The sequence below is a fragment of the Sinohyriopsis cumingii genome, chromosome 7 (assembly GCF_028554795.1).
Source record: "Sinohyriopsis cumingii isolate HCF-2022 chromosome 7, ASM2855479v2, whole genome shotgun sequence".
NCBI lineage: Eukaryota > Metazoa > Mollusca > Bivalvia > Unionida > Unionidae > Sinohyriopsis > Sinohyriopsis cumingii.
In genome coordinates this window covers 25,348,520-25,373,676 of record NC_142967.1, presented here as the reverse complement: position 1 = coordinate 25,373,676, position 25,157 = coordinate 25,348,520, and the positions used below count along the sequence as shown (strand labels likewise).

The 25,157-nt window shown below is 39.2% G+C and overlaps 1 protein-coding gene across 3 annotated transcripts in view; it reads left to right on the top strand.

Moving 5' to 3' along the window:
* Nucleotides 1–25,157, top strand: part of LOC149794914 (uncharacterized) — a 69,211-nt gene that overhangs the window by 25,496 nt on the left and 18,558 nt on the right. For all 3 annotated transcript variants that reach the window (XM_089964556.1, XM_089964557.1, XM_089964555.1), the window contains exons 4-9: nt 1,488–2,015; nt 2,615–2,769; nt 3,148–3,241; nt 3,696–3,745; nt 17,013–17,484; nt 24,555–24,613. In XM_089964556.1, the coding sequence (XP_089820682.1) occupies nt 1,488–2,015; nt 2,615–2,769; nt 3,148–3,241; nt 3,696–3,745; nt 17,013–17,484; nt 24,555–24,613 (1,358 nt within the window). The remainder of the gene's footprint in view (nt 1–1,487; nt 2,016–2,614; nt 2,770–3,147; nt 3,242–3,695; nt 3,746–17,012; nt 17,485–24,554; nt 24,614–25,157) is intronic.

Below are 25,157 nucleotides of genomic sequence, written 5' to 3'. Positions count from 1 at the left end.
GGCAGAGTTGGTTCCGTGATTTAACTCCGATGCCACATTTCAGGCAAGATACTGCCCCAAATCCCAATTGTAAATATTTCACAACTCGACAGTTTATTTCTTTCTGTTAGCATAAAATTATCAATGTACATATACTATAGAGGCTATAGAACACACTGTAAAGCAAATCAATAAACGACAGAGCTGGTATAAGTACATTCTTTCATTCAGTGTAGTACGTTTGGCAGTTTTTGTATTGATCGCTATCATAGATTTGCCTGTCTGAGTACATCATCATCGTCATCTCTCTGTCTCTGTCTGTCTGTCTGTCTGTATCTCTCTCTGTGCACTTCATATATCGTAGCAATATGACTGAAAGAATGTTAAAACTATGTTAAATATCCAACACATCTCTCTCTCTCTCTCTCTCTCTCTCTCTCTCTCTCTGTAGTACGAAAGACCGGTATTTTCGTTACTGGCCCACTTTACGGCATTTCCATCCGGATGAGTCTCTACCCACCATGACTACATCACTCGATCAAAGTGAACTACATAGGGACTAAATGGTCATGGTGTTAGAGGCGAGGACGGTTGGAATGGTTGCAGTGTGGGCTAGTAAGGTGACATCCATTTAGTACGTAAGCAAAAATCTTGCAAAGCTTGACCCCTTCCTATACACATGCGTACTTTTTACACCCCCACCTGCGTACGTATGCTTGACGTACACCCCGCCCCCAATTCTATAGAACAGACTACATTTAATCTACGCAGAATCCGTAAAGGATTACTACTTTTAACGTGTTTAATAAAACAAATAGTCCATCGACGTTGAGTGTCTGGCTGCATCAAAGAAATAAGATGCGTAACTTTAAACAGTTTGTCTAGTGTCCGCTCAAATTCAAACGCCGACTGAACCCAGTCAAACATTTTACGTATTAGACAAATTATTATCGAGGATTCACCCCCACCCCACCCCGTTTCCTATGCGTACGTACATTATCATGAGACATCCCCCATACGCAAGCATATGCATTTGGATTACCCCCTCCCCCTCCATGCGTACGTACTAAATAGACGGCCCCTAAGGCAAAACGCGTAGGTTAGCACTACTTTTGCACGATACACATGAAAACTGAAAGTATGTCTGATCTGGTCGATTTAAAGTTATATATTTGCTAATATGTTTTGTGGATCGTGTGTTTGCTATAGACTATGAATTAAATATTTAGCGCGTAGCTGTAAGAGGTAATACGTAATGAGAAACTGTGACACCACTCCCAAGTGACACCACTCCCAACACCAGATCTCCTCACGAACAGATCCAAAAGTTTCGATACCGACAACAATGCCATTGTTTTTCACACCACCATGTCCCCAGTCCACTCCCGCCACGTCCCATCCCCCTACACTCTAAATATACTGGCAAATATGAAGGAAACCACCCATAGTATATATTACTGACGGCCTAGATCTCTACGTTTACTCCTCACTATCGTATTTTTTTCCAGTCGTTTACATCAAGATCAAAAGGTTTGAGAGGAAATACACCAAAACAATCTCCGAGTCCGAGTATGATAAGTTACCTATACCCGGAAGAAGAAAAAGTCGTACAACGTCAAAAGCCATCCGCTCCAAAAGGAACCCATATGTGGAAATAAACAGAGAGAGCTTGGGATCACGTCGCTGCAATAGAATTATTGAGGAAATCAGATTCACGGCAGTGGATCCTCTCGGGCATGATGACGAACACAATATATCCGAGGCTGAAACTATAAATAGAATTATAGAAGAGGACGGTGTTTTGTATGAATGTATCGACAAGGAGGTGGAGGTTCAGACAGTAACACCACCGAATGACGCAATGAAAGATCTCAACGACGCATGTATGAATGGAGACATAGATTCTATTTTCGAGACCCTGTGTTCGGTTGAGAATATTAGCTGTTTCATACAGCAAGGAGGTGACAATTTTGATGTGGAACTAATCGGGAACGAAAAAGATGAAGACATATATCATGAAGCAGTAGATATTGACGGTAAATCTGTATGTAAAGATAACTCATACAAGTTTTGAAGTTCTGGTATTTTGGAAAATTATTCAGTTACTTGATCCAGAAATGTTTTTAAAAAAAAAAACTTGTTTTCCGAACATTATTTAAATTCTTGTCGTTTAAGATTAGACCTTTGGAAAACAGAGTAATTTCGTCCTAATTTGTTACTTTCGTACTGCATTTGAAACATAAATTTCACATGAAAATGCAAAATTATATATATATATATATATATATATATATATATATATATATATATATATATATATATATATATATATGTGTGTGTGTGTGTGTGTGTGTGTGTGTGTGTGTGTGTGTGTGTTGGTCTGTTCTTTTCTCTGAAGCTATTTAGTATTAGTGACTCGATCTCACTCTTTCTCTGTCCGCCTGTTTTTCAAATCCTCTTCAAAACTTCATAATAGCTTCATCTAGCTAAGTGACTAAAATGTAAATACTTTTATGATTACAAATAATTCTCTTACTAATGCATTTTCATTGTGACTCCAAGGTGTGACATAGAAACGACCTAGGGACCCATATCTCTGATATTCCATATATTTACTCTTTCCATGTCGATAAAGATTACAACGATGACGATTACGACATGCCAGCTAACTGGATTTTGACTACCCATATCCACCAGAACCAAGATAGAAAACAAAAAGTACTGGACACTGCTCTCGAACGTCATAATCAAGATAGTCTCTATTCAACGGTGGAAACATTGAAAAGAAAGGTATCTATCTCATCGCCGTATAAAAGTTTATGTTCATTTCCCATTGACTCTATCCCTTTTTTCACTATTTCAAAATGTGGACTTATTTTTTAGTGCCTTTCATCAGCATAGTTCATATTACAATATCTCTCCAATTTTCCCGGCATTTAATGTTGTTGTCTCCGAGTTACGTATGCGCAATACTTGATAAAATCTGAGCCAAAGTGTGTCTACACGACTTTTATTTCAAATTTAGGTTAAAGTAAATAAGTCCAATCAAGGTAAGCTTTTTTTAAGTACGAGTTCTATAGCTGTCATCAAGGCTTCGTGAGATCCCAACTCACATTAGAAATCGAGATCCTGAGAAATACTGTCTTAATAATTCGATGTTTACTAAAGGTTTGGTGCAAAGAGAGCCACGTTAGCATTGGAGGGAATCTCTCATACGGATCATCTCGTTCAAAGACTGGGGACATGGTGAAAACTATTTCAGGTAAATAAAATAACTCCCAAAGATCTATACAGAAAGCGCACATGTTCCTTTTCTTAACAACTTATTTTGTGTAGTCAGAGGATCGTCAAGTTTGGTTTAGAGCCTATTAAAAGTTACTAACATTACCAGCTGATATTTTAACACCAATTGAGACGACCCGGTTAAAATCTAATTTACTTTATATATGACCGCATTATGTTCCATTGCTTTTTTGTGCTTCTCCTGCATCTCCAATCATTTTAATGACAAAGATTAGAGAATTTAACATCCGTATCACACAAAGTACTTTGAAACATATGATTGAACATAAATAGAAAATAAAAATGAGACACTTGGCGGCCTGAAACTACTTAGCACATGTCCAGTTCATGTCATGATCGCCGTTAAATCTTCAATTGGTTGCTCATACTAGTGTCATGCATACAGTGATTTCTGTTTATTTGTTTTATTTTAGAGGACCCAGACTATGATTGCCCTGATCGGTTATCTATTACAAGTGGCGAGGTTTGTAACAAAGATTGCTACGCTGTCCCATTGAAAAAAGTAACCCTTGTATATATGTATAGCCTCGACTTGTAGGAATGTCCTATGGAAAAACACTTATATCTGTTTATAGCCTGAACATACAGAAAAGACCTATGGAAAAACCTCTAGTAAATATGTATAGCCTCTAAACGTAGCAGTGTTACAAGTGCTGACCTCATTTGGGCGGTGACTTAGTAACAGTGTTACAAGTTGACCTCAATATGTGCTAGTTGAGGTAAGCATGTTATTCAGATCATATATTTCATAAGCGGCGGACTCTATGACCTCACAAAGGGTATATAGAATCAAACGGGTTTATAGATAAAAAAGGAAGGGTAATGATAAGGTGTTTTAAGCCTTAATTGTCAAATTAGGCACGCAAACACACACACACACACACACACACACACACACACACACACTATCAGATCAAACGGGGAAGTGTCAAAAACAAAATAATCTAATCTCTCAAACCTACTATTCATCACGCCACAAAAATTGTATCCATTACACAATCTATAGCATCCAGCATCCCATACACACACTAAACACGTACTGTCTAATGTGATTTGTGTTAGCTTGGAATGTAAGAGACAGAGATGAAATCTCACAAAATGTTATATTCTTTATACCACATAAATTCTATACAATATAACATCCCTTATGCATACAATCCAGTCGCTTTGTGTTAGCTTAGAGTATGAGTGATGATGAAATCTCAAGACATACAACCACACCACCTACAACATCCATCATCCTATCAAGCACTATCCATATTGCATTGAAAGGAAGATGAAATCTCACTAATACACATACACACAGACACACCATCACACACACGTTAAAAATAGCCTTGTATGAGCCTATTTTTAATAACAAAACCAAAGCTCACAAGCATACTATCCCTTATATAACAACAATACTATCCATCACACCATCAATAATATTCAACACTATATACACACTATCCAATGTGCTATGCTTAGAATAAAAGAAAACATGAAATCTCACAAAATGTACTATCCACAAATACTATTCATCACACCATCTATACCATCCAAAAGCCCTCTAACCTTTAATTATATGGTGTCAGTGTGTGTGAGTATTTATACAATGTTTAAAAAAAGCGCAACACAGCAATGATCGATGAACAGAACGAAACATTTTCCCAATCGCATGTTTAAAGCGCATACGTGAAGTTAAAACATCCCTTCCAATCTAATTCTAACAAAAACACGACACAGAGGGATAGAGAGAGGTGAAAGAGCACATATTCATATAGTGTCAATAAAAAACAAAATGCACCAATTTAGAAAAATACATTTTTATACCACATTTTTATTCAGAACAAGAAACTTCTCCAATACAAATCAACAATTCAATTTTTTCTCAAACAGGAGCATGTTTACAAGGTTACAACGTTGCAGAGTCAAACTTGAATGCCACTAATCTAGGACATTTGGTCATCGATGCACAAGACGTTTTCTAGCTAAAGGCAAAAGATAACCATAATGTTAACAACACCATCTTTGTACTTTACCATTTTTCCTTGAAAAGTCTCTATCGAAATAAGTCACTAAATTTTTTTAAGACTGCTGTGATGACGAAAATACACACAATATTGTCCACAAACCACAGAATCTGTTCCTTGCAATTTCACATTATTGAATGAAGTCGAGAGGCTATTATTATGATAAAGTTAATGATGCCATCTTCCAAAAGCGTGATCTATAAGAATCAAAATAATTCACACTGTGATTGTTGCCGTCTACATCCCCACTAGTCTTTATAACTCTTTATTTCATTAAGAATAACATTTTCTTTCAAAATGTCTGGTAAAATCTTTGCTCAGGTAATGGTTAGCCAAATATTTACACCTGACTTCTCAAGCATGAGATTATAATGTTGTCTCCAAGGTGCTTAGCATAACTCCTGATTAAACTTTCTTGTTCTGGACATCTGGGCAACATTTCCGTCCCATTGTTTTTTTTTTTCATTTACTTGTTATGGATTAAAGAAATCTTCGTCTCCTAGCCTGATAGATAATCCACATTGCAAAGAGAGATACAATTTTTCTATAGATTCTAATGGTCTAGATTCGCTTCTCTGAAGCTGTTAATCCCAGAGTATTGCCGAATTCTGCATACAAGATTACGTTCACCGTATTGGCTAGAGCTTATGCAAACTGAAGTACCTTATAGTGGAAATGTACTTCTTCGCTACCCTTTTCAAGAGTGAAATCAAATACCCACAAAATGTGATCTCCTGTATAATCGTCTTACGAAATGCCGTGACTGTTAGTAGTACCTAACTGTCTCATATCGTCGTACAGGGACAAGTAACTTCCGATATAATTTTTCTGCTCAAAGTTGGGTTCGAAGGGTTTGGCACTCAATGTCTGGCAATCTAGACTACTTCGATCTTTGACACTTTGTAGTGCTGAAACTCGAAAGGATTTTGAGTCAAGGCTCCGTCGAGGGCTGCATTGCTGATGATGCAAATAATTAAAGTAAGAGTAACTGTCTTTGGAAAAGATGATCTTCTATCTTGGATCGGAGTGCTCCGGCAATGGTGAAGGTTTTTATTCCACTCGTCGTATTGGATAATTGGCAGTCGTTCTGCTCCAAGTATGACTGATGTCGTTTCCCACTTTAAGTGACACTTCTAAATGTCTCACGTAGAGTATGGCATTTTGGATGGTGGTTTTGTACTTTTTCTCATTGGCCATCAAATTGAAAATGGTACTGCTTCGATTCAGTCTCATGCGGACATTCACTCCGTTCAGCAAATACTTGTCTTGCAACCACCTGTCCAAATGAAAACGATCCATTTGTTTTAAACTGCGCCTTTATATAATTTTCTTTCGGCGTTCGTCAAATTCCACATTGTGAGGATTACTATCTTTTGTCACGGCTGTGCCGTTGAACTTCTTCGATGTGTCATTTGTCCATACTGCACAAGCATCCATAAGAGTGTTCTCGGCTTCTTCGTACGTCAAGAGATTTTCTAAGTACGCTCGTTAAAGGTACTTTCCATGCTGATGCTGAACATTTTGTTATTCAAACAGAACTCTACTTCGCTGAACAACGAATGCATGAAACTGTTGATGGGAGTTACTCTAGCATCGGAACCTGGAGCGATGTTGTCCTCTTCGAGAACCTTGATTTTCAGGTTCAAGTAACTGCTATTCATAATCTTCGGTCAGTCCATTAATTTCAGATTCGATGGAGGCTGAAGTCGTCAAAGACGACATGACATGAAATGCAACCCACTGGGATTTTTGCATCGTCATCATGATGGGTGGCATAGCAAACATATCCAATTCTGACTTGAAACATTCGCAAGAATTTCGGTACATCATGCTTCTGTTTAATATTTAAAGACGTGCAATTATCTCGCTGCTCTTCCTTTCTTAGTAATTCTCGACACGTGTGTATGAACTCTGGAGAGGTTTCGTTTCTATTTCTGCCTTGTCCTTGCTGTGACGTGAATGAAGAAGGAATGTATTGGTCACCAGCATATAACGCATTAATAGGAGTCTCTCGGTGAGTCAAAATGTCTTTTTCAGTTCGAAGCAACATACTTTTGTCTGCATTCAAGAAGGCTTCTTTGGGATTTGTATGCAGAGGATGACATTTTGGAGAAATTCTCTTCCTTTCGTCAAAGAGAAGCATCATTCAACGCGTGCAATCATCGCGTCAAAATCGGTTTTAAGACGGGGGCTGCCAAACGAAACGTAGATTTCAGCATATCTTCTAAACCATGTCTTCGTTGTCTAGCGAGTGCTCGGTACACTGGATACATGACATACGAGTCCTTAGATAATTCTTTTCAAAAATGTAGTTTCACCGTGACTTTTCCTTTCAAAATGGTATATTTTGTCCAACATCAGTTTTGTTTTATACCATTGTTGACACTGTCGAAATACGACTTACTGACAGGCAAATAATTAGAATGTAGACATTCACGGTGGACGTGAAACTGTTACCACCGTCATCGTAAGCAGCCACGACGGAATCCACTTTGAAAGGAATGACTCGCAATAACGGTGAGGCTGTGTTTCTCACCACGTTATACCACACCACATTGGAGTAGGCAAATATCACATTTAATCATGCGTTCAGTTGCACAGGATACTTAAAAGACTTGAAAAATACCTTGTTGCGTTTGGTGACTGCCCTGATACCCTTTGTGGCGATTCCACCCAAAATATTATACAATTAAGGACAACAATTGATGGTCAAGATTTTGTCATCCGAAAAATACATGTCCAAACGGTGATAAATTGTACTGAATCTTGACAAGTTTATGTCTGGTGTCGGCTTTGCTAAACAGTTCGTCGAACATGCAAACAGTTGTTTCTAACACAAGTTGAGCGTTTAAACAGGAATTATGTTGGTGTAAGGAGTCAATCAAGGATTGGATGCTGATAGTCTTTTGAATTCGTACACCATCTCATCATTGTTGTCCAACTGTTATTGCACTTCCTCGTTCAGTTTGTCGACCACGAAAGAGTTTTGATTTTGGTGATGTTTAAGATTTGTGTGAGATGAACGATATCTACCCAATCCGCTGCCCACTGCGCTGCGTGATCCACTTGAATGGCCTGATTTGGTCGTGAAACAGCATAAAGTATTGTTTGGAGACATTTATATAGAACTGTCACTAAGTAAAATTAAGTAAATTCGAAATAATTCGAGGGTTCTGCCTTCTCAGGAGTCACTCGAGATTAAACAAGCTTCCAAAAGAGGGTGTTGCTGCTATTTGGGGGTGGGGGTGTGTGACTGGCTTTGGCTGCAACGCTCCCGTTATGACCTGAATATTTCAGAGAAGGATTGGGTAGGAAGTAAGCGATGCAACTGCTGATTACAAATATCCACGATTCTTTGTCTACTTCTTGCAAACTCATACACCCCAAATATTTGGCAGAAAAAATACTTTTTGCGATTTAGGCACACGTTCTACACACAAACACCCACAAGGGTTGTTTTTGTAGATATTGAGGAGAAGAACTCTAAGAATGAGTTGTCGCTGCTGTTGCTGTGTTAAACGGCATGATTGTCAATTCTTTTAATAGTTGATGACATGAAAAGCAAAAATCAAAACTTGCAGGATGTGGATTCCAACGCACTTTCACTTCTTTGACTCGGAGTTTGCCTACTTTACGGATTCTTCAATCGAGAGTGCTTTCGATGTTGTACATTTTGTCTTATGTTTTGGTCACTCTTAATTCAGACAAGTAGAAAGTTCCACTTATCGTTTCGCCACTCATGTCTTCCAATTTATATACGGGAAGATGACGGCCACGCACTTGTCATGTGACACGAACCGATTCGGTGGTCCAGTTTGGTAAATAATCTTTGTCATTGAGCGTTTGGTTATGCCAAGGCGCACCCAATCTCCCGTCGTTAACAGTCCACTTTTCTTTGATGCAAGAAGTAGGGGACGTTCCAAACACGCTCACTTTGTTGTCGGAGGTCACTTCTTCGGGGGTGTATCCGATACTGCGAAGGTAAGATTGGTTGTAATCTTAGTACAAGCGCGGTGATATGTCGATATACATCAAGATTGATTGATCTAAAATATTCCTACATGTGTTATTTGACATACGTTGAAAACGTTCGACGATGCTGGTTTTGGTTTCGAGATTTTCGCTGGTGTAGAAATGGATGTCTCTTTAATCAATTATTTGTGGAAAGCTTGATTCAGAAATTCGGTGCTATTGTCTGTTTGCCATCGGAGAGGATCTCGACCGCTTTGTTTCAAGACTAGTGTTAAGTCTTGCACTAACTCAGAGCTCGTTTTGGAAGTCAAAGGCACGACCCAGGCAAATTCGGAAAATACGCTAATGAAACCAAATAAATATTTGTAGCCACGATTGCAAGTGGCCAAATGAGAGACATCTGTTAAATCGGCTTGCCACTGACAATCGGTATCGGCCACTTTTATTCGACTTGTGGAAAATTTTCGTTGAATGACCTTGTGCATTTTGTACGTGGCTTGATTTTACACAAGGGTTTTGGCAGCACGATACAATTTTTGAACTCCTCTGTAACCCACAAGACGTCCGGGATGGTAGTAAATGCTGGCTAAAAGATTCTACACCTGGGCTCTCTTCAATAAGTCACCCACTGTTCACTGATGCTACCATAGATTACATGGGGCTTGAAAACTGCTTGGCGTGTTCGACGTGCCACAGGAGTTGGAGCCGAGGATGGTGGTGGCAAAGGGATAACTTTTCCTGCTCTCTTTTTCACTTCTGGTTCCTCTTCCTTCTTTTTCACTTCTGTCAATAGATGGGTTGACCTCACCTGTTTAACGCAAGCTTTGAGGATTTTTTTGTTTGGGATTGCGGGAAGGGGTCAACAAGGACGCTGAAATCTTAATAGGAAGGGAAGCCGATGGCGTTTGAAAGAATTCTCTTGTGTCTCCTTCCTTTGACATCAGTGTGGATTCGTCTGCCTTGGTAACTGGTGGTCGTGGAGGCGATTATGTTTTCATCATAGCCTTTATATCGTTCAAAGTCGCTTTAGCTGATTTCGTCTAAAGCTTTCTGAAAGAGTTGAAGACATTACAAAAATTGACCATACCTTAGCATATTTTCCGTTTCTGACAAATCGAGGAGATCCAGCGATTTCAATTTGTGTTGTAACTGTGACATAAGTAAGGGGTCCCTTGTTCTTGCCAACGATGAAAGTCCATCCATGGTTCGAAGGGTTATATTGTCAGCTTTTGTCCATCCAAGAGATTACATTGTACACTTATGAGGTCTTTCCCCAAAAGGGCTCCTGTTTATCTTTGTCTTCTTCGTCCATACTTTGAAGCGTTGGCTAAAACAACTCCAATAAATCTACAAGTCTTCAGCCAGTCTCTTCAGCAAGGGTCCTATCGGCAAGGGCATACACTATATTTCGCGTTTCACCAACATATTTTTTAACTAATGTGTATTCTCTTTTTGACCATTGGGCGAAGAACGTTTTGATGCTTTGCTAAGCCTCATTTGTGGTGTTTAGATAACGATATTGTTCCTTTCAAGGCATTCAAACAACATTCACACACAGTATCGATGATTTCTTTCAGAGTTATTTGAATGATTTGTTTTCGCATAGATGGAATGGATTTCGACAGTGCCGACAGCACATCTCAATGTTTGGCTAAACGAAGAGGTAGTCTTTTCCTTTTTATACTTTTTTCACATGAGAATGATGGTGATGTGCACTATTTTTGGTTTCAGGAACAAATTAGCACTGAAGCGAATCTCCTGACACGGGTATTTTTTATACTGGAATAACACTCCACTGTTTGTCGGTATGTCGTATCATTTTCTTTATAGCATCACTCGACATTCAGTATCTGCAACGGACTAAATCCTGACAGTTCTTGCTCGGATAAATCCAGTAAACTCTGTAACACTACCGATCTCTCTTGGATTTTGATTTTGGGAGAGGGTACTTTATTAGCCGTTGATGCTTCGCATAAGAAGAGGAAGAAGTGGTATTCGTCAGAGAAGTTCCTTTAGAAACGTTTTTTCATCTTTCATCATACTGGGAAAGATGCGCGTCAAATAGGGTTTTGATGGCATCATGCGAGGCGGCGGATTGGGAAAAGCTGTTGGATACACGGTCATCGACTGTCGTGTTTTGGGGCAGTAAGGTTGTGTCCGGTTAGCTATGTCTCTCTTTCGGGTAGAAGCTGTTTCCTTGGAACTTTTCTTTTCTGGGGATCTGACCTGGTCGTACCACTATTTTCCTTCTTCGAAGGTCTTTGGGGGGAGGCTTTTTTGGGGAGAGGCTTTTTTGTCTTGGTGGTGGCTGCAGCGGAGGCATTAGTATCCCATTTTAAGAGGGAACGAATGATTACATCTCCGAATAACCGCTATTTTCAGGTATCAAAATATTTGCTTTCTGGTTTGAGTATGGATTCTAGTGTATGCCTGTTGCGATAAGACCACTTTATGTTTGTCAAAAAGGCATTTGGTTTGATGAGGGCTGTGAATGATTTCTGGAAGTAATTGACTCGCTGTCAGCGTAAACCGTCGTAAGACTTCTTTGAGGCTGGTTTCTAACACACTAGCACGTACTGGAGGATTCTTTAGTGACTGGTGACGTGGAGGGCACGAATCGGTTTGTTTGGAAGATTAGATCGAAAGAAAATTATGTTGACGATTTGTGAGACAGACAAGAAGTGTCAGGTTTTTTATTTTTCTTGTTGGACGTGTAAACGACGGGACTTCCATCTTGGCACACCTAGTGATATAGATGGGTACGAAAATGCAAATAATCGAGTATGGTGGGTTTTAAATCGACAAGCGAACTGCTGTGAGGTGTTTTCACGTCTTCCCCTAACATGTCGTCGAAGATTACCAGATGTGTTTGACTCGTGTCAGACACTATTCCGTCGTCTTCTCGAGGAATGCTTCGCACAATGATGATGGATACTCCTTGACTTTCTAAAAGGAGGCTGTAAGTCTATTTACGCTCCTTGTAACACCATACGATTCTCTGGGGTGCTTAATCAATCAAATAGGTTTGTACTCGATCAGATACTTAACAAATTTGGTTTTGCCTGACCCACTCTGACCAGCAATCAAAACGCTCAAGAGATGGGGAAGATACAACGCCTCCCAGCTTGAACGATATACCTATTTGTCAGTGACTTTGAGAGCAAAAGAAGAAGTAGACAAGGAAGATATAACCTTAGCGAAAGTGTTCAGAATTTTGAAAACGTAGACAAGACAGGAGATTTTATACTTTTCAAGATACGTTTATTGAGTGTTAGAAAATTTCGATTTGACACGAAATACAAAAATACATAAGTGGCAGATAGTGAAGTACATGGCTAACATGCAAAGCCAAAGGTTCAAAATGCAATAGAAACAAGTCACGATACAACATTTTCGATCAATGTGTGGTGTCCTAGAATTTTTTTGAACAGTCTCCGATTTTTTCTCCCAAAATTGCTTTTCATTCATGTCGATGTCTGCGATGGTACTGCTGTCCTGAATTTGATTTTCTTCTGTGTCGGGTTCTTCTGTCACTTTGGCTAGAATAGGTTTATTTGCCATATTTTTCACTTACGTTTTAAATTCACTTTTGTCGGGAATCAATTTACAAATGGATTTGGCATAGTCAGCCACTTCATTATTCCAAACATAGAAACACACTTTTTCAATCACATCTTTCCAGTGAGAGTCACACACTTTGCACAAATCTTCGTAAGCACCCAAAGTCTATCAAGTGTTAGAATCATTTTGTTTCATGTAGAGGTTGAAAAGTATCCATATGAATGCGTACCGCTGTTAACAGCATGGGTGTCTCGTGCACGTTTAAAAGAGCAATGACGATGTCCTTCTAGGTACTGTTCGCAAATAGTCCCCAAGGAATCCGTTGAAAAAAGAAATGCTTGAAACATAGTCACTAACACGCACGCCACATGGCGTCCAAAATTCAAATGAAACAGTTTTTGACAAGGTTTTTGGTATTCGTCCAAAATATGAATATTTTTCTTGACTTCCTTCCACGGAATCTGCTGTAACGCTAATCATAACGGACGTGTCATGTCAGCAAGCCTTTATATACACGCCAGGCAAATTGTGAACTGTTTCCTTAGTTATTCAATTTTCATTTTTCTTTTTCTGGAATGAGTAGTGTATCAAAGGGTATAGTTTATTCCAAGACAATTTTAAACGGTAGTGTATCCGGACACGAGCATAATTTCCGAATACAACTAACATACGATCACAAATCGCGTCTCGTAAAGGTGTGATGTCATATAATTGCCCACGAAACCACCATGGTGATTTTAAAATCTTGGTAATTCTGTTCTAACTCTTTACCGCCTGAAATTTAACTGTCTTTAGTAAGGAGTAAGATAGTGGAAGTCTCTCTTTCCTATAGGTAGAATGTATGACAATTTGTACAATTTAGCAGCAATCAAGCCTTTTATGGCATTCAGATTCATTGGGTAATTTAACAATCTGTTTTTTCAGATGCAATTGTTTGGAGGTAATATATGTGCTTTTTGCACAAAACCGCTTTTACTCCAGTGTTGAACCGAAATATTGAACACTAAAGTTTCCTCTTTAGGCAACATTAGTTCTTGTAAACGTTTGTTGTAATTCTCCGAGTCTTCCTTTGGAATTCTTTTGTAATATTGTCACCTAAAATGATGCCTTCTTGGGAACGGTACTCTTGGTTAAATTTTACTTGGTCTTTGAAAGTAGTACACCAGGAAGGTTACCCGCTAGCTTCTTGTTTGAATTTTAAAAAGGAATCGATATAGTCATATCCCGAGAAAATACCTTTCGGAGTCTCGTCGTCCTTTTGGCTTCTTTTCTGTCTTGGGAAAGTGGTAAATTTTGTACACTTTTAAAAATTTATATCCCATTTCCATAGCTCGAAACAATTCCACTCGGACCCACGTTTCTGTCCAAGCATGTTTTTCCTTGGTGTGATGACAAAGTTGGTCATGGTTACAAGTTTCAGCACAGGTACGATATAAAGGAAACATCAGTTTTCCTTGGCAAAAGAAATGTAAGACGGGATGGTACATGTCAGTGGGATGCAAGATTTTGCATTTAATTTATCCGTCGTATTGTCTAATGTTTCTTACGTCGTTTTGCTCCGTCAGCAGTTTAGGATGTCCTGCTGGAAAGTGACAATATTTGCACACCCGGTGATATAGCGAACACACCTCAAGGAATGATATTTCTTCTCCTTTGTCCTCGTCCGCGTTGTATAGCAAAACATGTGGCTTCGTTGGTCCTCTAAACAGACTGTCCCCTGGGTCTAGAGGCACAGGCACATTATAACTTTTCACGGTGGGCTTAAACTTCGGATTGGTTTTCAAATGGAGGTCATACTCGTGTTCCCACATTTCAGTGACTCGTTATTCTTGTCGTTATAACTTCAAGCGTCGTTGACAAGTTTCCTCATATGATTCTTCTATGGTACGTTCTGAGAATAGATTTGTCATGTCTCGTTGAGGGTAACAGGTCGGACATCCGTGAAAGAAAGCATCCATTAAACTCGTACACGATCTTGGGGTCTTCTAAGTCCCAGCCATCTACCGAATACGGGACAATGGTGTTTTGCCTCCTCCGTTTCTGGCATGTTGGATACTTTTGTCTTACATTCTGCATAAGTAATGTAGCCAGCTCAGAGCTTTGACCGAGTATCGATGTTTGATGAACTCTTTCATTTGAGTGCGTATGACGGCAAGGGTGTTCTCGGGAATATATCGCTTGCGGTACAATCAGGAGTACGCTTTGGCGTTGGGTACAGGCTTTCTTCAAAGGATCCATCCCTCCGTGCTCCATAAAAGTTCTCAGAATGTTCCACAACAACGCCGTAAAATGTCCGCTTCGGAGCGACAATACTTTATGATTTCTTCCTGAAAGTCAATGGGCTATGAAGCGTGACAGCGGTACCAAGCGTAGAAGGCTTCTCGTTGCTAGGTGCATAAGTTGTCAGGGTCATAATAGTTGGCGTTTGGAAAATGTGATACGACTGCGTGTTGACATGCTTCCGTATTAAAAAAGTGTATGAAATATCCTTCGTCCATTTCTGTAATTGCAAACGTTTTAGACATTAGACTCAAAGGCATGGCCAGCTTACTGATATCTTTAAACTGTAGTTGTCCCACTTTCATCTAGATGATTTTGGCTCCATTCTTGGTGACTTGGGGCATTCGGATGTTATTCTCTGCAGTATTTTAGAAGAAATTGTCTATCGCATCCACATAAATTGTGAGCAATCACCGTGGCAGATTGATGACAGTCTCCGTGTAGTTCAATGTATTTTTGACTCCACGTGTCGTCGATAGGGTCTAAGATCCAATGGGCGAGATCGGAAAGCGTGTTAGATCCTTGAAAGAGTTTCTCACGTTCTCGAATCTAGGTACAATGCAATGATAAAAGATAGGTTCTTGGATGCATTTCTTGCAAGGACGATAAGCCATGCATACTTTAGGAATGTAAATATCGGTCACTTGTATGCATGAATTTAAAATAAAAACATGTAAAATTCCCTTTCTTCTTTTTATTCTCTTCTTGTTTTGAATGGCATGTGTGAATGCAGCATTTATGTTTCAAATCCACGATTTGGTGACAAATATGACATCCATTCTTGCCTCGACAAGCGTGCGCTCTGTAGCTTTTGGCGCGTACAAATCGAGGATATAAACATACACTATGGTTTTCGCATAGAACATTCCTACATGTTGAGGTTATAAACATATACTAGGGTTTTTAATTAGGAATGGCCTACATGTTGAGGCTATTAATATGTGCTAGGGTTTTCAATAGCACTTTTCTACAAATATAGGCTATAAATACATACTACTGTTTATCCATAGAACATTCCTACAAGTTGAGGATAAACACATATATCAAGTTTTTTTATCCATAAGATTCTAATAGAAGAGAAGAATCCCTAACGACCTTTTTCACGACCACTCATTTGTCTAGAAAAGGTATACTCTTTTGCTATTGCCCCCCAATTTTTTGACTTTGTGTTGTGTAAGTATTTGTTTATTTGTTTTGTTGACACTCCTTGGCCCCATCCCAGCATATATGGCTGGTTAGCGACCTAGAAGTGATTGTGTATGTCTATGTTTTGTCTGTCCCCGTAAACCCCTTATAAACATTTCACATAGAATTCCCCATACCTACATAGAGTAACGCGTAATGAGGTCATCTCGAACAATGTTGCTAAGTTCCCACCATACTGAGGTCAGTGCCTTGTAACAATGTTCCCATCTGAGGCTACATCGGCGTTCCCGTGTTAATTTCACATTGTCACCCAAGTGCCATTCCCATGTTGAATTTCATATGTCTCCAAAGTGTCATTCCCACGATCTCCCAAATGTCACCTTGTCTCCCAGTCGCCACATGTAACTACTTTGAGGAAATCTGCATTACACGCATTTATAACAGAATTGTGTATCGCACTATAGATGTCTATTTGTATAACACTAACGCCATATTGTTTCCGCGGATTGTAATTTCTTGCGCCTATTTCTTTCGTGGCAAATAAGACGTAAATGCAAAATAAAGAAACTGAATTGAACAGTGTGAAGCAAGCCTTATATAGCGTAATGTATGCGTTGTATAGTACAGTGTAACACAAACTTCACATAATGTAACGCAACTGTTATATATCAGACTGGATGATGAGTATTGTTCTTAATGTTTACCATCTGGAACTTTCAATCCTATTTAAAATGTCCTTATCATTATTTTATCCAGGGTATCAAACCCAGTACGTCTAATTCAGGTATCAGCAGTTGCTGTCTATATAAGGAATCAATTCCCTCAGCAGAAAGTCTCAGTATCTCTGATGGAAGACCAACAAAAACTGCGAAGAATTCATTTCTGAGAGCCAACGCTTTACCGAGGGGCTACCTAGTACTGACTAAAGAGTATAACTGTGACGAAAGGCAAGGAAGCTACTGCCTATCCGTTTCTCCTTCTCTCAAATACCAAACACCCATTCCGCCACCGAGGCCACCGGACATCCCGGCTGAAGTAAGATTAGAGCAATCCCGTGTTTCTCCGTTATTGCCATCGAGACCTTCCCCATTCGGGCGTGAAGTTTCATCAGGAGCTGTGTCACCGCCACTCCCACATAGGAATTTACCACCAAACGTAAGATCTAAGGGTGATAGACCAATGCAACCCTTGCCACAGAAAGTACCCGTCAAACGGTTACAAGCGAAAGGTAAAAGGTTCATGAAAGAGAGAAAAGTGGGAAGTTCCTGTTGTTTTCACAAAAATATTTCTTGCATTATATGCAGTATTATTTGTTATATACATGAGTAGTCACAGATTATGAAGCAAACTGTTTTCACCATTCATGACGATACATTCTTTGATATTCTGACAATCTGTTTATATTAAATCGAAACACAGTATATATATATATATATATATATATATATATATATATATATATATATATATATATATATATATATATATATATATATATATATATATATATATATATATATATATATATATATATATATATATATATATATGTATGTATGTATGTATGTATGTATGTATGTAGAATTCATGCATAATTTAAACGTTCGTCCATATTACGCTTTGCAAATATTATTGACTTGCAGGTTAGGTGCATACAAACTATATGATAGTCATGAAGCGTAATATTTTTTAAATCACGTGTGCAGCAGAATTACATCATCAAATCAGGTTGACAAGAGCATTACACCGTCATTCAACAGTGATAGCCATATACATTGAAAGGAGTATTGTATCACCATATTACATTTTAAAACATTGACCGATCATACTAAATTGACTGGAGTACTACACCATCATACCACCTTGACAGGAGCCAAACACCTCCTAACCCCCCGTTGAAAGGAGCATTACGCCAATATACCACATTTGATAGAATAATACACAACTACACCACATTGACATGAGTACTACATTATCATACCATACTGACAGAGCATTACACAACCATGTCACACTAACGGAGGTACTATACTACCAGACCACATTGATAGTAGAACTACATCACCATACTACACTGACTGAAAGATTACACCACCAAGCCACATTGACAGGGGCATTGCACCATCATACGGCATTGATGTGAGTACAACATCACCACACCCCATTCACAGAACACTGCAACACCATAAACATTGAGAGTAGTTATACATCACCATATCTTACTAATAGAACATTACACCACCATACCACATTACCAAGAGCGCTACACCACCATAGCATACTGAAAGAGCATTACACCACAATACACATTAACAGGAATACTTCACCACTTTCCCACAATGAAAGAGTATTAAACCACCATACCACATTGACAGATCATTACACCACCATAATATGCTGACATAGCGTTATACGACCATACAAACTGACACTTGTACTACACCACACTGTAAATGTGATATGGTGGTGTGATGTTCCAGTCAACAAGACTGAACATGTTATGCTCCTGTACATTTGGTATGGTGGTGTAGTACTCCGGTCAATGATGTATGGTTACGTAATGCTCTGTTAATGTGGCATGGTGGTGCAATGCTCTGATAATGTGGTAAACTGGTACAATGCTAGCTAGAGCATTGTACCAGTTTACCACATTATCAGAGCATTGCACAACCATGCCACATTAACAGAGCATTACGTAACCATACATCATTGACCGGAGTACTACACCACCATACCAAATGTACAGGAGCATAACATGTTCAGTCTTGTTGACTGGAACATCACACCACCATATCACATTTACAGAGCATTACACAACCATACCACATTAACTGGAGTAACTCAACCCCAGTACAACATTGGCAGGAGCGTTGTGCCGCCATGCTACCTTGACGGGAGCATCACACCGTCATACCAAATCGACTGAGTACTATACCACTGTACCACATTGACAGGAGTTCTACAGCACAGTATCAAATTAACGGGAGTACCACACCACCATACCATACTTACAGGAGCATAACAACCACCATGCTAGTTGACTGGAGTAATACAAAGCCATATTATGTTGACAGGAGCATTACCTCACCATGCAACTTTGACCGGAGTACTACACTACCGTACTACATATTGATAGGAGCATTGTACCACCATACTACGTTTACATGAGCTTTACATCACGAAACCAAATTGATGGAACATATACATCACAATGCCATATTAACAGGAGTACTAAAATACGCGATCGAACAAAAGAGGGTCACCCTATAGGGCTGCTAGATTCTCGTAGTTAGAAATTCTAAGGTGTTCACACTGAAAAAGCAACAAATAAATAGTATATGCACATATAAGTATTAAGTCATCGTACGATATTGTACACCAACCCATCTTTGCTGGCTTGATATTATCAAGTTATTTCATTCCACATCAATTGTTGACAAAAGTAACTAGCCTAAAATGCACCTACAGCTCTGATCGTTGATGTTGATGAAGCGGAATGAACCCGATCAAATCAGATTGTTTCTTATGAATACATAATAAAATTATCCGTAATAAATATTTGCTGCATCCGTGGCTACAAGTCGGTTTCTGAAACTTAAATCGTTCACGCACAATGTTTTCTTCTGGGCCAAACCATGCAAACATCATGGAAGTTACCATAGTTAATTCTTAATATCTGTAACGAGCTCACTAACTGGTAAATTGATTTCGCAAGTAACGGGCAGTAGCTCTCTCACCTGAATAGGGCCATTTATTCAAAACACTATTTTGATTAGCTTCATAAAGGTCGATGTGGATCGAATGGACGATCCTTGGTTCTCTTTCATCGGCGTCTTTCTTTATTGGAAGACCATTGATTTGTGCTCTGAGTAAGCCAGTAAGTGGACGAATTGCGATTGTTGTGACTGAAGAGATCCACCCACGAGTGACAGTCTATGTTGCATCTGACGCACTTGTAGATGTTCTCATAGGTTGCCACAAGCTGTTGTAAACTGCCCTTTCTGTGGGGGTTCTTTCTCCTCTGTCAGTTGCGGATGTTTTGACTCGTATCTCTGAAATCCTTGTTCGTGCTCCTGAAGCAAGTGGTTCCCAGCTGTCAATATTGTCCAATGCCTTGATGGTTCTCCTGCACACTTCTATGAAGCGCAGGTGTGTGCGGCCTGTCGGTCTTTAGCCAGAGGCTGCTTTGCTGTAACTTTGGTATGCGTCCATCATCCATTCGGTATAAATGTCCAAGCCATTATCGACGATGCTTTGTGACCTTTCTAGAAAAATACTTGCACGCTCTAGATCCTCTGAATTTGAAACTTATCATCACAGGAGATGCCCAGAATGCGCCAGAAGCATCACAGGTGAAAGCTGCTTAGTATGTTTTCTTGGTACAAGTATAGTGGTATGCTTATAACACGGACTTGACACACTTGTGTCGTCTTGTGTTCAGTATGATTGGTGTTGCTCCAGGCCCTCTTGATCAGATTTGTAATCGTCGAAGAGGCGGCCATTCCAATGCGAGAGCTGAGCTCTCGCCAAGAGATAAAATGATCATGCAGGTATATACCAGGTATGAGAATTTCCTGACATCCTCAAGTTCACAGTAATTGATGTTGATGACGTGTGATTGTTCAACGATTTGAGGTTGATGGTAAGCCAGAAGTCCTGACAAGCTTGAGAAAAACTATCAGCGAAGTTTTATAGATTAGCCTCTGTATGGCTTTAAAATGCTACATCATTAGCAAAGAATATGTCATGGGTGAGAACCTTGCGGATCTTGGGGTTTAACTCTGAAGCGTACGACGGTACATTCGCTCGGTTTATGAGCCAAAGGCATGTTTTAGTAGGAGACTGAAGACTCCGAATAGGGTAGGGACATGAGCACATCCCTGCTTTACCCCATTACATATCTAAACTATAAGGCTGAGCCAGAATACTGAACTGTGTCATGCATGTTTTCATGGAAAGGCTGGTTCACGCTGAGCTTTTCCGGGACGGCCTACCTTTTCTAGTAACTTTACAATCCGCTTCTGCTGATATACTCAAATGCATCTGTGAGGTCAAAGGAGGCTATGTTGAGTGGTCTTCTCTGTTTCCTGTACTTCTCTTTTAGTTGCCTTACTGAGAAACTCCTGTCAACGGTAAACCTATCTGCTTTGAAACCACACCATTCCCGAGGATAACAGAATTCGCAAGGCTCTAAAGTCTGCTTAGGACAATTCGAGAAAACACCTTGCCTATGATATTCAGCAGTGAGATCCTGCAATACTTGTTGCAATAGCTCTTGATGATTTTGAATCTGAATAGTGATGATGTTAGCGTCTTTCGTATCTTGCAGTACTTTAACCTATTTTCAATGACCTCTCCGGTAGCCTAGTGGTCAGAGCGTCCGCATCCGATGTGGGAGGTTGCGGGTTCTAACCCCGGCCGAGTCATACCAAAGACTTTTAAAAATGGTACTAACAGCTGCCTCGCTTGGTGCTCAGCATTAGCGGTTAGTTTTAGGACGTCGGCCTGGTGTCAGGATAATGTGCCTGCGGTATGATGCCTCAGTGCGAGACATCACTATAAACTGTCACACTGCAAACATCATTTGTGTCCGTGACACCCTGTATTGAGACTTGGTCTGGAAGTACTTGCTTGTGACAAGGTGGTCATAGTAAGAGAAATGTTCAAGTAGTCTCACCCCATTTTGTTTCATTCTCCAGTGCAAAAATGTCTAAGACAGGTGGGCATGAATCACGATCAGCACCATCTCTTGCGTTAAAGTCCTCTAACAGGTATAGATGTCAATTTTCATGGATTTCATTGATGGTGAGGGAGGACGATTTTTGTGTTGGGGTATACACGCTCACAAGGTTTACGGGGCCATCAAACGTTAATAGGTTCAGTACCAAGACTCTTTCTGACCCATTTGTGTTAGGTACGATCGTACCCACGAGCGTGTTTTTGACTGAGAAGCGTTCACTTTTTGTTTTTCTTTTCCTTGCTAGAAGGTCCTTCTCTCTACGGTATCTAATCGATGTTTGCCGGATTTCTGCTGGTGCTGCAATGCTGACAATTAGTCTTTTCAGCTCGACATTGATCACAGCAATATTATGTGCATCGCTGGTTTGTTGGAGGTCTTTTGACAGGTCAGCTGTCATGGTTCTTACGTTCTTTGATTCTGTTCTAGTGCTGGTTTCATCTTTCTCATCACCTTTGGTTTGTCTGCTGCAATAATTGCTATCCAGTTGTCGAGTATAGGCTCTAAGCTCCACGCACACAATGATGCGGGAAACTGGTACGGGACAACACCTTGGTGTATGCGGGCTGTCCAGCTTAGTGCGGACAGTAGCTGGCCGTTGAGATACGAGGAATTCAGCAGTGCATCACCATATGTGGGTATAGTGAAAACGATAACGAGTAGGAGGAGGAGCACGAACATGAAGCCGATAAATTTTCATTAGACAGTTATATACTTTGTTCCTTAATGCTGGTGCGTATCTATTGAAGCACATAATTCTTTGTATGTTTGGTCTTAATCAAGGTATTCGCTGGTGAATATTCTCTTTTGGTTTTATTTTTTATCCAAGTGTTCATTAGTTTTCTTGATTAGTTTTGATTTTGTAATTTTTTTGATGGCCTTTAAGTTTATGATACGGTAACGCTACCACACGTTGGTGTGCTTAAATATCTTTTACAATTTTCACTTTGCCCAACGTATCGCTTTGATATCTACCTGAGCAGTAATGCAGACTGTAAAGGCTTGCTATAGTAATGTTTTAGGACAATCCTGATGATTAAGTGCAGACTGTAAAGGCTTGCTATAGTCATGGTTTAGGACAATCCTGATTATTAAGTGCAGACTGTAAAGGCTTGCTATAGTCATGTTTTAGGACAATCCTGATCATTAAGTGCAGACTGTAAAGGCTTGCTATAGTCATGTTTTAGGACAATCCTGATTATTAATTGCAGACTGTAAAGGCTTGCTATAGTCATGTTTTAGGACAATCCTGATCATTAATTGCAGACTGTAAAGGCTTGCAATAGTCATGTTTTAGGACAATCCTGATCACTAATATAGAGAGAATATTTTTTTTCCTATTTTAATACCGGATATATATCATCATGTGGTACAAAAAAGGGCGATATTATAAACAGCGGCGAAGACCAATACTATCCCGTATTTACAAAGGAAAAGAAAATGTTCTTTCTCTGATATACCAAATGTGGCTCCAGAATCGAAGCGTATAAGATTAAATTCACTCTTCAGACCCAACCCAACCGATTTTCGTAAATTCACCTGACTTTTATCGGCTGATCATATACATACATACATACATACATGCATACATACATACATACATACATACATACATACATACATACATACATACATGCATGCATTCATGCATACGTACTTACATACGACCAACATTGGTAAGAGAGAAAACTTGCAAGTAGCTTCCCTGTATTAATGGTTCTTCCAGGTGTTTACCCGGGTTCTTTCCCCACTAAATATAATGGTCTTAGTGTATAACAGTATTTAAGGTCTCAAAATAAGCTACTCACAAATTAAGCCAAACAGGGGAATCCCATGCAGCGGTGACTCTCACTCTTATCAGAAGAAACAAAACAAGGGCCTCGCTTCGAAAATCTAAATGAGTAGAAATACTGTTGACTCTAGAAATAAACGAGGCATTAACACTAGTTGTATATAACAAAGATAGGGACTTTCCCCGATATTTGTCAAGATACACGCCTAGAGACAGGCTATTATTCAGTCATCTGAGGGAGATTTACGATGCCCTTTTAAAAGGACATATCGCTTAGTGGAGTGTCACACGGAAGTCACTTTGATAGACACACGTACGCATATTAATATTTTAAGTAATATATCCGGTTATGGCACTGTCGCCTGCCTTTTTTACAAGCTGTCTAATTACGTGTGTCAGCATTTAAGTAGCAGCTAATCAGCTTGAAAACGATAACTGAATAGAAACTTAATTCGTGAACACGACACTTTAGTTTGAAATAGTATTCACACTTGATGCAATTTTTTGAAGACTTAAAGCCTTTCATAATTTTATAGAATTAAACTTGGAATGATTTACAACCTTTAAGATAACATTTTAAAGAATGAAGTAGCCATCATATTGTACGTCACACGTACGCTTGTTAAATGCACGCCTTTTTTCAGAGCAAAGATCACAGAACAAACATTTTTACTTCCTTGTAGTGTACTCTTTTACTCATTAATATATAATATGTGCTGCAGGGGATTTTCTAGTATTATTTACCTGACAGAGTTGAGATGTTTTGCAGACTGTGCTATTGAACGGACGAAATCCTCTTCGGACTTCAACACCAGCGCCATATCTTTGGTAAGATTACATTCAAACTTCACGTTGTTTTGCAGACAGGTTATCTGTATTTTATTTTGGACTGAAACTGATACTACATTTCTTCCTTTCGTGATGTCTCTTCAACATTTTCGCAGTAGTAGTAGCATTAGTAGTAGCAACAGCTGCTGTTGATGTTACAGTAAGACGAGAAGAAGAAATAGAACAACGTAAAGGAAGCCAAGTATAGAAGAGGACGAAATAATTTGTTGAATTGAAATTGTCAACATTTATGCGATGAAAATATCGTGATGGTGTCATATTATATAACGAAGTATACATTTTACTAATATTAAATTGAACTTTATTTGTATCCTCGAGACAATCAATCACTGATTAGTTAGATTAAATATAGCACATTGTAATCATATTTCTGGAATAAAGGCTTTAATCTTGATAAATAATCCATGCTAGTACAAGTCTCACTGCCAAATACATGATGTAATAGAGCGTCTTTTCTATAGTTATCTTTATATAATCCCAAAGAGGGGACAAAAGGGGTTATTTGCCAATTCATTACAAGTAA